The sequence below is a fragment of the Bombina bombina genome, chromosome 2 (genome assembly GCF_027579735.1).
Source record: "Bombina bombina isolate aBomBom1 chromosome 2, aBomBom1.pri, whole genome shotgun sequence".
Lineage (NCBI taxonomy): Eukaryota > Metazoa > Chordata > Amphibia > Anura > Bombinatoridae > Bombina > Bombina bombina.
In genome coordinates, this window is record NC_069500.1 from 606026931 (window position 1) to 606042573 (window position 15643).

Consider the following 15643-nt stretch of genomic DNA (forward strand, 5'->3'; position numbering starts at 1 on the left):
TGACATTACATTCTGTCAAGTTCGTAAACTTACTAAATATATTTCGTATGTACATCATTTTGATAGATATGTGATCATAATATAATCAGCCAAAGAATTTAACCTTGAAACATAGTTAGAAAGGTACCTGACACCTATAAAAGGTGTGGCGATAAGAATCAATTATACGGTTGCCTTTATTATAGTAGGTTGCTGATTGTCCTAATCGAGAGGCTTATTAGACTGACTATAAATAGGAGCTACTGAAGATATTTCTTTGCTTCTACACTGTTTACATTTTTTTTTTTTTTTTTTGTTGTTATGTCACTTTTTTGTAGGGGTTTTCTGTTTGGCTGTTGCACTGCACTATTTACACCGCACTATTTACACGTGGCACACTCACTTTTTATACACCAATAAGTAGAGAAACTACACTCTACTTCTAATAATACTCACAAGTAGGTCCTAAGAGATCCACACTCCCTGCACTTATACACTTCTTTTTCTCAATACATATACATCTTTTTTTTTTTTTTTTTTTTTTTTTTTCTCTCACATATTTCACACAATTCTCAGTTAAGTTATCTGAATTTTTGAGATTGTAAAATACAATCGGACTCACGTACACAGAACACACCCCAGCACATTGACACAGGTGAATGGATAGGTTCATATCACTTCAAAAGAGCTCCTCACCAACTATGCCTCCCAAAAAAGACAAAAAAGCCAGTTTAAAACCAGCAGACCCTACTGCAGACATGTCACAAGAGCGTAGGCTGTCTGGTATTGGCAGCTGCGATATGGCGGAGCTGGGGGCAGAAATAGCGAAAATATTCACTCCCCATTTAGATGAGGCCAAAAAAGAGATCAAATCTGAAATTGCAAATTTATCCTTTGAAATTCGACAATTCAACACTAGAATTGAGGAGGTAGAGACCAGAGTGTCTGAGTTAGAGGACAAAATGAATAGTATCACGCCTATTGCGCTGAAACAGGATAGGGCCATCGCGTCACTGCAGGCAAGGATTGAAGACCTAGAAGACAGGTCGAGGCGCAATAACCTGAGGGTTGTTGGCCTACCAGAATCGGTGGGTCTGCAGGACCTGATGGCCTTTGTCACTGTCACTCTTCCTCGGGCACTCTTGATTACACTCCCCCCAGTACCCTTTCAGATAGAGAGAGTCCATCGAATTGGTGTTCTAAGAGAAACCAGTAACATGGAGGCTAAACCTAGAACAATCATTTTTAAATTTGTCAATTATCAAGATAAGCTCTTATATCTAAAGCATTATAGAAAACTTGACTCCCTCTGCATTGACTCACACAAGCTTTTAATTTTTCAAGACTTTTCTGCCGAGACAGTAGCTAAAAGAAGGGAAATGTCTCCCTTCTTCTCAAAGTTCATGAAGGCAGGATACAATGTTAGATTAGTCTACCCAGCAAAACTCATTCTAATGAAGGAAGGGAAGTCATATACAGTAAACAATACAGATGAAGCATTTTCTTTATGTAAAGACCTAGTTATAACTTGAGTTGGAATAGATTGCATTTCATTCAGTTCTTGAGGTTATTATATCAAGGATGGATTGTGTCTATATATATTGTTTGATGTTGTATTATGGACGCATTGGTATACAATGCGGAAGTTTTAATTTGCCTTATCTGGGTTTTTTCCTTTCTCTTTTTTTTTTTTTTTTTTTTTTTTTTTTTTTCTCTCTCCCCCTCCCCCATCTCTTAGCCCGTTGTTGTTGGATATTTACCTCTAGTATTATTTACAAGAGGAAACTGCCCTCTTGGGATAGTTGCTATATTTTTAAAATAAAAAATGTCGTTCCCTCTTAAAATTGTTTCCTGGAATGTGGGCGGCATTAATTCGCCAATAAAGAGGAAATCCGTAATTAAGCATTTGGCTAAGGAGAAGCCAGATATAGCTCTCTTGCAGGAAATTCACCTGGAAGCTACTGAAACCCCTAAACTACAGTCAAAGTGGGTAGGGGAAGTGATAGCAGCCCCCTATAATTCACGTAAAAGAGGTGTGGCTATATTAATTAATAAGACTCTGAATTACAAAGTTGAGACCTCGACACTAGATCCAGAAGGGCAGTTTCAAATTTTAGAAATACTTTGTAATGAGAAACGACTTATTCTCTGTAATATATATGGTCCGAATAAAGTGGACAAGGAATTTTGGAACAATATGACACTGCGCTTGCATAAATACATAGGTCAAGATCTCATAGTCGCCGGTGATTTTAATCTAATAGGTGATCCATTATTAGATAGACAAAATAAAAAAACACAGTTCAAATATGACAGAAAGGTACGTATTTTACAGAAATTCCGGTCACAATTAGCTTTGACCGACATTTGGCGAGTACAAAACCCAGATGTTAGAGCGTACACCTGTATGTCAAAAGGATATCAGGCACTGTCCAGGATTGATCTATTTCTGATTTCTGACTCTCTGGTTGGATTGGGGTGGAGGGCAGAGATAGGAGAGATAGCAATTTCGGATCACGCCACCATCGCATTAGCAATAAATGCGCTAAATAAGCGATCTAGGCCTAACCAACCCCTCTTTTTCCCTAAGTATTTGTTGAATAACATAGACTTCCAAAATTGGTTGAGTAACCAATGGAAAGAATATGTGTCTTACAACAGAGCTTATGCAGAAAAGCCAGAGATATTTTGGGAAGCGGCTAAAGTGGTTCTGAATGGGAAAATTAAGGCCTATATGTGTCAGCGTAAAAGGAAATTTAGGGCCCGCGAAACTCAGTTGTCCAATCAGGTTAAGAATAGCTATAGAGCATACTTAGGGAACTGTACAAATTTTAATTGGAATAAATATATTAAGGCTAAAGAAACTAGAGATGTTTTTTTAAAACAAAATTCTATCCAAGAAATACACAGACAAAAGTCCTTATATGGGGGGTTCGGAGGGAGATCGGCCAAATTTCTAGCTAGAATAACAAAAAGAATAAATAAAAACACTATAATAGCTATTAAGAAAGATAACATGAGAGTAACAAATAATACAGATATTAGTAAAATCTTCGTGGATTACTTTAAAGAGCTATATAAATCAGAAGAAGGTAGTTTAGATAAAAGAAAATTGTTTTGGGAGAAGATTAAGGTACCTAAACTCCCTGTGGATAAGTTAGCGGAGATTAACGCCCCTATATCAGAGTCTGAAATACTGATGGCTATTAAAGAGGCCAAGATTAACAAGGCAGCTGGACCAGACTGTCTACCAACTGAATTTTATAGGATTCTGGATGAGCATATTGTACCATTCCTCCAGAAGTTATTTAATTTCTATTTTGTTGAGAAGAACAAATGTTCCCCATATTTTACGGCCGCTAATATCACTCTAATTGCCAAAAAAAATAAAGATCCAGAGCAAACAGCTTCATACAGACCGATATCAATTCTTAATACGGATTATAAATTATTAATGAATATCTTGGCAAACCGATTAAAACCACATATTGGCTTAATCATCCATGAGAATCAATCTGGCTTTATGCCTAAGAGGAACCCTGCCAAAAATATGCGTAAAGTCCTGACATTACTGGACTTCTGCTATAATAAAATTAAAAAAGATATACACGGGAATACTGAAGATCTAGCCTTATTATCGGTTGATGCGGAAAAGGCATTTGATCGTATTTCATGGGCCCATCTGTTTTTTTCACTAGAACAATTCGCAATAACGGGTAATTTCAATCAATTCATACAGTTAATCTACTCAGACCCAAGGTCAGCCTTAATTATTAATGGAGAGGTTACAGATCGTTTCGTATTGCAAAGGGGTACTCGTCAAGGCTGCCCACTGTCGCCCCTATTATTTAATATATCTTTAGAGCCACTCGCGATTATGCTGCGGCAACAATTAGAGGGCATTAATATTGCAGGACAAAAACTAGTTCTATTGCTATATGCGGATGATCTGCTTTTGTTTATGAGTAATATCAAAGATACCTTACCCAAATTTTTGGAAATAACTAGTATTTTTGGGAAAATATCTGGATACAAAATCGACCTGACAAAATCAGAGTTGATGTGGCTAGACAGGAAAAAAGATTATGATATCATACATCCTTTTGCCGAAGTTCGGAAGATATCATATCTGGGTATTATGCTAAGTCCTAACCCGGAGGAATGGTACAGTATGAATTTCCATAAATGTTTTATTTCCTGTAGACAGAAATTGGAGGATTGGATTAATTTACCTATCTCTCTAACTGCTAGGGTTATCCTAATAAAAACAGTATTATTTCCAAAATTATTATACTATATACAAAATATTCCAATTCCTATTCACAAAAGTGACTTAAAAGAATATAACAAGGCTTGTTCAAAATTTCTTTGGAAAGGCGCCAAACCACGTATAGCGATAGCCCGGGTTATGAATAATAAAACAGCGGCAGGCTTAGCGCTTCCAAATATGAAATTTTACAGCCTAGCTGTACGTGGTAAGGTCGCGATAGACTGGCTCTTAGAGCGGGAACAAGTCTCCTCCATAAACTGGGAAACTGCATTGGTGGCTCCATTTAAACTAGGTGCTTTGCTGCATTGTACAATTACAGAACTTCCCTCAGATCCCTTTCAACTTATAACTTTCAAGAATATTATTATTGCCTGGCAGGAACTATGCAATGAAACGGGGTGTTCTCCACATGTCTCCAAATTTCTCCCTATCGTGGGGAATCCAAATTTCCTGCCAGGTTTATGTGACGGACCATTCATACAATGGTTTCGGAAAGGCCTGATTTATATTATGCAATTGCTGGACATAAATTTAAATGTATTAACTTTCGGAGAGTTAAGTAAACAATTTGGACTTACAAAGCGTGATTTCTATGCATTCTTACAAGTAAGGAATTATATAGGTGAACTCAAACAAAGATACGGGTTGGACTGGTCGCTACAACCATTACAAATCAAGATTAACATCTATTCACGGGGACGCTGCTCTATCTCTGCTCTCTACTCCCTTCTTAATCAGAAACCTTCTCTAGAACAAGTAGATTATATAGTATCTAAATGGTGCTCTGCGTTTTCACAAATTGACAGACAGGTGATATTAGACACATTTAAGTTAACAGAGAAGAGCTGGGTTTTGACAGCATGGAGAGAATCTCAAATAAAAATAGCACTCATGACATATTTGACTCCTGCGAAATTATCAAGATGGTATGGGGTTAGTATTTCTTGCCCCAGATGTAGTGCTACTTTGGCAGATATTATTCACTGTTTTTGGTCCTGTCCTAGGATTGGGCAATTTTGGGCCAAGATAGTGTATTGGATGAATGCAATTCTCAGACTTGAGTATGTTATTCAGCCCTTGGAGATTTTTTTCTTAGTTAAATTTCAAGGAGCAACTAGGAATTTGAAACTGATCAATATAATTATAATGTTGAGTAGAAATTTGATATTGAAGAAATGGAAAGCAAAGAGGGCTCCCACCTTGAGAGAGCTTAAACAGGCTCTGTTATCCCATTGTCTCTCTGAACAATACAGTCTCCAAGAAATGTCCGATGACCGAGTAGAAACGTACTTCAAACTTTGGAAAGTTTTTATATTATCGCTGTCATCGGAGACCCAAAATATTATAGTTAAACCATTCGTTAAATCAGTTTTCTTCCAACTACAAGTGTTGGCAGGTACTTTTCCCAGCACCTGGCTTACAAATTTATAATGTAGAGATATAAAGGAGGAGTTGGGGGCGGAGGAACATAAGTTGGTTACTTTCTTTTTTTTTTTTTTTTTTTTTTTTTTTCTCTCCCTTCTTTGTTTGTTTTATTATTTATGTATAAGGAAGTATAATGTTGTAAATACTGCAATGATAAGGTGTATTATGCTGATTGGCATTCAAGATTATGTTACTTTGACTTTATATTTTAGAGGGCTATTTAGCCACACTGACGGTTTATCTTGAAGTTCTGTATCTTTTGAATCTGTAATATGTAATATAAAAGAAAAATAAAGATTTAAAAAAAAAAAAAAAAAAAAAAAAGTTAAATAATAAATGGAAAAAAAAAATAATTAAAATCTGGAACAAATAAATAATGGTTTAGGTTAGTAAATTAAAAAAAAACACACCTTAGATTTCAGAACAAATTACATCGTGTTTGATTTGAGGGGAAAATGTGTTCATTACTACATTTTCTTGTTTATACTATTATTAAACATAATATTTGTGCTTACATTCAAATTTGTCACAATATATTATACATAGTGTACGTCCGTCCTGTACTTAGTAACTGATATATATATATATTGTCCCATCGTTTGTGATACTAATTAGTCTACACATCCATTATCTATGTAATTACGCCTAATTTGACACATTTTAACCCCTTAAGGACCAGCGACGTACCCTGTATGTCGCTGGCCTTTTTTTGGGACTTGATTGTTTTATAGCACGGTCTTGCCACCAGCGTTGAGACTGCTCTATTCCACTAAGCCTGCTGGAGGGAGGGAATTAATAGCGTGTTCTTGCTAGACTTGTGCTATTATGTCCTGAAAAATCCCTTAACGACCAGTGACATACAGGGTACATTGTGGTCATTAAGGGGTTAATTTTACATTATCACATTGCTATTAAAACTTAAATTTACTGTTGTTTTACTGTAAAGTATTTCTTAATATCCCTTTCTCGGATTTTACAAATTATTTTCCATAAATGTCCTAACGTATTTAATAATTCAACAAATTAAAAAAAAAATAATAACTACAAAAAGATTATTGTAAAAAAAAAATCAATTGTATTATTAATAGAAGTGAAGATTATGTGTTAATAAAATAATCATCTGTTTCTCACCTTGTGAATCCTAAAATGTAAACTGGGTTATAGCAAATATATATAGTTTACACTATGTGTGATATTGTGACGATGGTTATACTGATATTATAAATATGACTTTATGTTAGTAAGCTAAGTTCACTAACAAATATATATAGTTTACACTATGTGTGATATTGTGACGATGGTTATACTGATATTATAAATATGACTTGATGTTAGTAAGCTAAGTTCACTAACAAATATATATAGTTTACACTATGTGTGATATTGTGACGATGGTTATACTGATATTATAAATATGACTTGATGTTAGTAAGCTAAGTTCACTAACAAATATATATAGTTTACATTATGTGTGATATTGTGACGATGGTTATACTGATATTATAAATATGACTTGATGTTAGTAAGCTAAGTTCACTAACAAATATATATAGTTTACACTATGTGTGATATTGTGACGATGGTTATACTGATATTATAAATATGACTTGATGTTAGTAAGCTAAGTTCACTAACAAATATATATAGTTTACACTATGTGTGATATTGTGACGATGGTTATACTGATATTATAAATATGACTTGATGTTAGTAAGCTAAGTTCACTAACAAATATATATAGTTTACATTATGTGTGATATTGTGACGATGGTTATACTGATATTATAAATATGACTTGATGTTAGTAAGCTAAGTTCACTAACAAATATATATAGTTTACACTATGTGTGATATTGTGACGATGGTTATACTGATATTATAAATATGACTTGATGTTAGTAAGCTAAGTTCACTAACAAATATATATAGTTTACACTATGTGTGATATTGTGACGATGGTTATACTGATATTATAAATATGACTTGATGTTAGTAAGCTAAGTTCACTAACAAATATATATAGTTTACACTATGTGTGATATTGTGACGATGGTTATACTGATATTATAAATATGACTTGATGTTAGTAAGCTAAGTTCACTAACAAATATATATAGTTTACACTATGTGTGATATTGTGACGATGGTTATACTGATATTATAAATATGACTTGATGTTAGTAAGCTAAGTTCACTAACAAATATATATAGTTTACACTATGTGTGATATTGTGACGATGGTTATACTGATATTATAAATATGACTTGATGTTAGTAAGCTAAGTTCACTAACAAATATATATAGTTTACACTATGTGTGATATTGTGACGATGGTTATACTGATATTATAAATATGACTTGATGTTAGTAAGCTAAGTTCACTAACAAATATATATAGTTTACACTATGTGTGATATTGTGACGATGGTTATACTGATATTATAAATATGACTTGATGTTAGTAAGCTAAGTTCACTAACAAATATACATAGTTTACACTATGTGTGATATTGTGACGATGGTTATACTGATATAAATATGACTTGATGTTAGTAAGCTAAGTTCACTAACAAATATATATAGTTTACACTATGTGTGATATTGTGACGATGGTTATACTGATATTATAAATATGACTTGATGTTAGTAAGCTAAGTTCACTAACAAATATATATAGTTTACACTATGTGTGATATTGTGACGATGGTTATACTGATATTATAAATATGACTTGATGTTAGTAAGCTAAGTTCACTAACAAATATATATAGTTTACACTATGTGTGATATTGTGACGATGGTTATACTGATATTATAAATATGACTTGATGTTAGTAAGCTAAGTTCACTAACAAATATATATAGTTTACACTATGTGTGATATTGTGACGATGGTTATACTGATATTATAAATATGACTTGATGTTAGTAAGCTAAGTTCACTAACAAATATATATAGTTTACACTATGTGTGATATTGTGACGATGGTTATACTGATATTATAAATATGACTTGATGTTAGTAAGCTAAGTTCACTAACAAATATATATAGTTTACACTATGTGTGATATTGTGACGATGGTTATACTGATATTATAAATATGACTTGATGTTAGTAAGCTAAGTTCACTAACAAATATATATAGTTTACACTATGTGTGATATTGTGACGATGGTTATACTGATATTATAAATATGACTTGATGTTAGTAAGCTAAGTTCACTAACAAATATATATAGTTTACACTATGTGTGATATTGTGACGATGGTTATACTGATATTATAAATATGACTTGATGTTAGTAAGCTAAGTTCACTAACAAATATATATAGTTTACACTATGTGTGATATTGTGACGATGGTTATACTGATATTATAAATATGACTTGATGTTAGTAAGCTAAGTTCACTAACAAATATATATAGTTTACACTATGTGTGATATTGTGACGATGGTTATACTGATATTATAAATATGACTTGATGTTAGTAAGCTAAGTTCACTAACAAATATATATAGTTTACACTATGTGTGATATTGTGACGATGGTTATACTGATATTATAAATATGACTTGATGTTAGTAAGCTAAGTTCACTAACAAATATATATAGTTTACACTATGTGTGATATTGTGACAATGGTTATACTGATATTATAAATATGACTTGATGTTAGTAAGCTAAGTTCACTAACAAATATATATAGTTTACACTATGTGTGATATTGTGACGATGGTTATACTGATATTATAAATATGACTTTATGTTAGTAAGCTAAGTTCACTAACAAATATATATAGTTTACACTATGTGTGATATTGTGACGATGGTTATACTGATATTATAAATATGACTTGATGTTAGTAAGCTAAGTTCACTAACAAATATATATAGTTTACACTATGTGTGATATTGTGACGATGGTTATACTGATATTATAAATATGACTTGATGTTAGTAAGCTAAGTTCACTAACAAATATATATAGTTTACACTATGTGTGATATTGTGACGATGGTTATACTGATATTATAAATATGACTTGATGTTAGTAAGCTAAGTTCACTAACAAATATATATAGTTTACACTATGTGTGATATTGTGACGATGGTTATACTGATATTATAAATATGACTTGATGTTAGTAAGCTAAGTTCACTAACAAATATATATAGTTTACACTATGTGTGATATTGTGACGATGGTTATACTGATATTATAAATATGACTTGATGTTAGTAAGCTAAGTTCACTAACAAATATATATAGTTTACATTATGTGTGATATTGTGACGATGGTTATACTGATATTATAAATATGACTTGATGTTAGTAAGCTAAGTTCACTAACAAATATATATAGTTTACATTATGTGTGATATTGTGACGATGGTTATACTGATATTATAAATATGACTTGATGTTAGTAAGCTAAGTTCACTAACAAATATATATAGTTTACACTATGTGTGATATTGTGACGATGGTTATACTGATATTATAAATATGACTTGATGTTAGTAAGCTAAGTTCACTAACAAATATATATAGTTTACACTATGTGTGATATTGTGACGATGGTTATACTGATATTATAAATATGACTTGATGTTAGTAAGCTAAGTTCACTAACAAATATATATAGTTTACACTATGTGTGATATTGTGACGATGGTTATACTGATATTATAAATATGACTTGATGTTAGTAAGCTAAGTTCACTAACAAATATATATAGTTTACACTATGTGTGATATTGTGACGATGGTTATACTGATATTATAAATATGACTTGATGTTAGTAAGCTAAGTTCACTAACAAATATATATAGTTTACACTATGTGTGATATTGTGACGATGGTTATACTGATATTATAAATATGACTTGATGTTAGTAAGCTAAGTTCACTAACAAATATATATAGTTTACACTATGTGTGATATTGTGACGATGGTTATACTGATATTATAAATATGACTTGATGTTAGTAAGCTAAGTTCACTAACAAATATATATAGTTTACACTATGTGTGATATTGTGACGATGGTTATACTGATATTATAAATATGACTTGATGTTAGTAAGCTAAGTTCACTAACAAATATATATAGTTTACACTATGTGTGATATTGTGACAATGGTTATACTGATATTATAAATATGACTTGATGTTAGTAAGCTAAGTTCACTAACAAATATATATAGTTTACACTATGTGTGATATTGTGACGATGGTTATACTGATATTATAAATATGACTTGATGTTAGTAAGCTAAGTTCACTAACAAATATTTGAAGAAGTTGGGGAAAAAAATGCTGCAAAACTGTTGATTTTCTTATCTCGTTTATAAAAAAAAAATGCATTTTAGTTAGAAAATTAGCTTAAAAGCAAATCTAAGGCTACATTTTACAACCATAACAAAACGATGTCGAAATTGAAGCATAATTTCCTCAATATTTTAATATATTTTAATATTACACCGACATATAAATCATTTAAGCTTTCTTACACCTCACATTTCATTTAGTGTGAATTCACTGCACATTGCTAAACTCAGAGCTGGTTTTAACATGAAATGTGCAGTTTTACTGGATAAGATATCACATAAATACAGCGAGAAACTACATTGAAAATACAAAAATCACCCAAGATATTTTGAGCAAATTGTGGGACAATTATAACTGGTGACCCTGTAGTGTTTTACCTGAAGTTTATCTTCATTTCATCCTAAATAAACAATATATGAATCTGCCATTCATATGACAGACATTATTATTATTATTATTAATATTAATATTATTATATTTCAATAGTAGAGCAACTGTTTATAATGCCATTGAAACTAGTAGCAAATGTTTGTGCGACCTTTATGGCGACTTATCAATTGCTCTTTGTCGGCAACTAAATCAATTGTATTGGAGGAAAATTATCTCCCGTAGTCTCCTAAGGAGAACATATTTTATTCTAATTTTATTATTTTATAAAGAAACGAATACTAGTAGGAAATGTTTGTTTGTGCGCTTCTGATGCCAATCAATTGCTCCTTGTAAAATAGGGACAACTAAAACAACTGTTGCCCACAGTCTCCTAGGGATATATACACACACACATGAATAGATAGATAGATAGATAGATAGATAGATAGATAGATAGATAGATAGATAGATGATAGATAGATAGATAGTTAGATTAGATAGATAGATTGATAAATAGATAGATAGATAGATAGATAGATAGATAGATAGATAGATAGATAGATAGATAGATAGATAGATAGATGATAGATAGATAGATAGATGATAGATAGATGATAGATAGATAGATGATAGATAGATAGATGATAGATAGATGATAGATGATAGATAGATTGATAGATAGATAGATGATAGATAGATAGAAAGATAGATGATAGATTGATAGATAGATTATAGATTGATTATAGATAGATAGATTGATAGATAGATAGATAGATAGATAGATAGATAGATAGATAGATAGATAGATGATAGATTGATAGATAGATAGATAGATAGATAGATAGATAGATAGATAGATAGATAGATAGATAGATAGATGATAGATTGATAGATAGATAGATAGATAGATAGATAGATAGATAGATAGATAGATAGATAGAAACACTGTACCGAAAAAAATTTTTTTTAATATATTTGAATTTCCATATTGCATGGCAAGGAGCAAATCCAAATTTTGAGTACAAAGCCCATAATGTTTATTAGGTTTACTAGTAGAAATTGTATATAGACATTTCATTTTGTTACTGGTATTATTGTTTCCTTTGTAATCTTGTTTTTTTTTGTGGTTTTGTTTTTGTTAACGAATAAAAGTTAAAAAAAACAAAAAAAAACATTGTTGCTATTGCAGATATAATTTCGGACATCTATCGGTATTTTAAGGTGTATAATTCAATGCTACAATTAGTTTATATTTGTATAAATACGAATTGACTCTGATGATTGCTGACATTTAAATATTTCAGGGGGGGAAAGAAAGCAAAAGGCAAACAAATAATTGTATATATTTTATTCAGTGGAAACACATCACATGTTGCAATTTATGACACTGATAATAAATATAGCATTAGCATAATTATATTAAATGTACATATTAAACGACAATACATTAAAGGACAAGAACAAATAGAGCATTTACACAAATTTGTCACTTCCATTCTGCACTATAACAACGCTTGCACTCATTTCATTCCTTTTTGTAGCTTTCTCATAGTGGTAGTAAGTGGCAGTAAATTAAGCAGCATAAATACATTTAAGGAGCTTGCAAACACTACAACAGTAAGCTCCATTAAAAGTCATTGAACATATAGCAAGTTCAGAACGTTTTTTTTAGTTTAAATTCAGAAAATTGCACAGTAGGGTCCCAGATAAAGTCTATGTTTGGTGCAATCTCAGTATGTCCCAGGTAGTGGCATCTGACAATATTGAGTAGAACCATATGAGGTTACTAAAGATCCTATGTTAAGAACAGCTGGCAGCAAGGAGGAAGCTGATCTTTGTAAGAATTGGCTGTAGTCCCAAGATAAGGGGAATCTGGGAGTCACAGTCTCTGTCGCCATGGGCTTCCCTATGAGATTCTCAATGCTGAATGAGCACTTTGCGGTCTGAGAGGTGTATGTAGGGGTAGCCTGGGGCTTGGGCATGCTTTGGGGAGCACAGGGCAAGGTCCTTTGCAGCATTTCCTGATAAGAACCATGACCAGGAATCACCAAGCGCTCTGGCAATGCCATGCAAGTCAATGGATTAGTTTGTACCAAAGGCTGAGATTGCACAGCTCTGTAGGGTCTGTAGCAAGGGAAAGTTGGATACAACAGTACGCCATCCTTTAAAAACTCTGATGGGTGTCGTTTAAACCTTTTCCTTCTTCTGAGGAAGCTCCCGTTATCAAACATATCCTCTGATGCCGGGTCCAGTGTCCAGTAATTACCCTTTCCTGGGTTGCCCGGTTCCCTGGGAATCTTGACAAAACAGTCATTAAGAGAAAGGTTGTGTCTAATTGAGTTTTGCCAGGCTGGAAATTTGTTCTTGTAATAAGGAAACTTATTGCTAATAAAGTCACAGATCCCACTGAGAGTCAGCTTCTTGTGCGGGCTCTGTAGGATAGCCATGGTGATTAGGGCGATGTATGAGTATGGAGGCTTCACCAGGCTCCTCTTTGATTTGCCCCCTGGTGATACCATCTCCTTGGCATCACTTCCCTCATTTTCTCCAGAAGAGTCACTTTCTGTCTCCCCACATAAGCCCTTTGAAGGCGTCAACTCGCCAACCTCTTGATCTGAGGAGCCTTCCTGGAGGTAGTAGTGGCGCTGGAGACCACAGTCATCATCTTCATCGTCTCCCATAATATCAATTTCATCTTCTTCATCAGTTATATTTTCATAGATATATTCATGGGTAGCCCCGGGCTGGTTACAAAAGCTCATGGCAGATTCAGGTGATCAGCAGCAGCAGCGTGTGTATCTAGATAGCAACCGGACTACTTATGAGATAGGTTCTCTTCAGTTTACAGAGAACAATCTCTCTGTAAAGTGCTAACTGGCACCTCCCTGATATCTCTTCCTTTTTATAACTGTGCTGACCACCTCACTGCCTGAGGGATTTGGTTTCAGCCCCCTAAAGACAGTCAAACCTATCAGCTGGTCATCTGCACTTGAATTGGAGATCATCTGCCTGATAAGCTTTTGTGAGAGAACATGGAAAACAAGGGATGTATCTGATAATGTAAAGCTTCCAAGTTAGCTGGTAGTACACATAACAACATGGTGATAAAAATGCACCAGGGAAATTGTTGTTTGAGCAAACTGAGTTTTGATTTATTAGATCAATATCTATATATATATATATATATATATATATATATATATATATATATATATATATATATATATATATATATATATATATATATATATATATATACACATATATATATATGTATATATATATATATATATATGTATATAAATAAATAAAAATATAAATTATGTGAGTAAACAAAAAAAAAGAGAATAAAGATTATTGCGAAATCCTTAGGATAGATAGGAAATAACCCATTTAAACGTATTTGTATTTACATCTGGTCTAATTAATTTCAGAAGACGCTTTATTGGGTTAAGAACGTGATTAGATAGATAGATCGATTACAGATATATAGATTCGATTAGATAAAGAGTAGAAACAGATAAAGAGAGAACAACAATATATCATGTGTGTTCAGATAATTTATTATTCATTTGTTTAATTGTAAAATGTAAATAGATATAAAGAAGATGATGATTGATAGATAGATAGATAGATAGATAGATAGATAGATAGATAGATAGATAGATAGATGATAGATAGATAGATGATAGATAGATAGATAGATAGATAGATAGATAGATAGATAGATAGATAGATAGAGACCATCAACATACACACACACACACACACACACACACACACACATATATATATATATATATATATATATATATATATATATATATATATATATATATATATATATAGTATATATATATACAGTATATATATATACATACATTATACCTGTGCGTTTGTATTGCCCCTGACAACATACAAAGAGATTGTGGCAAATTAAATACATACAGTATCTGATGCTTAGATCTTACCCAAACAATAAAAAATGATTACATTTATTTTGACATTTTTATTACAAATAAATGACTGGTCCCTGCATACTTCTAGGGAATGACACAGTACTCTCATGTATGTGTACTAGTAATGTCTGGTAGTGTTCATAGTCTCTATGCATTTCTGTTCTATGTGTATATATAAATATATAGTTCAATTGCCCGTGTGGGATTATAAACAAAACGTTGTTGTAATATAAATGACTTGTTATGAGCTGCGTGGGAGCCCCTATTCCCGTGTGGGGGGCGCGGTACTACTCTGCATAGG

At 32.4% G+C, this 15643-nt stretch overlaps 1 protein-coding gene across 1 annotated transcript; it reads right to left on the reverse strand.

Moving 5' to 3' along the window:
- Window positions 1-13113: 13113 nt before the first annotated feature.
- LOC128647197 (forkhead box protein D5-B-like) lies at window positions 13114-14145 on the reverse strand. The gene has a single exon (XM_053699980.1). It carries the CDS (start codon window positions 14143-14145, stop codon window positions 13114-13116), a length of 1032 nt encoding a protein of 343 aa, XP_053555955.1.
- Between the last annotated feature and the right edge of the window lie 1498 nt (window positions 14146-15643).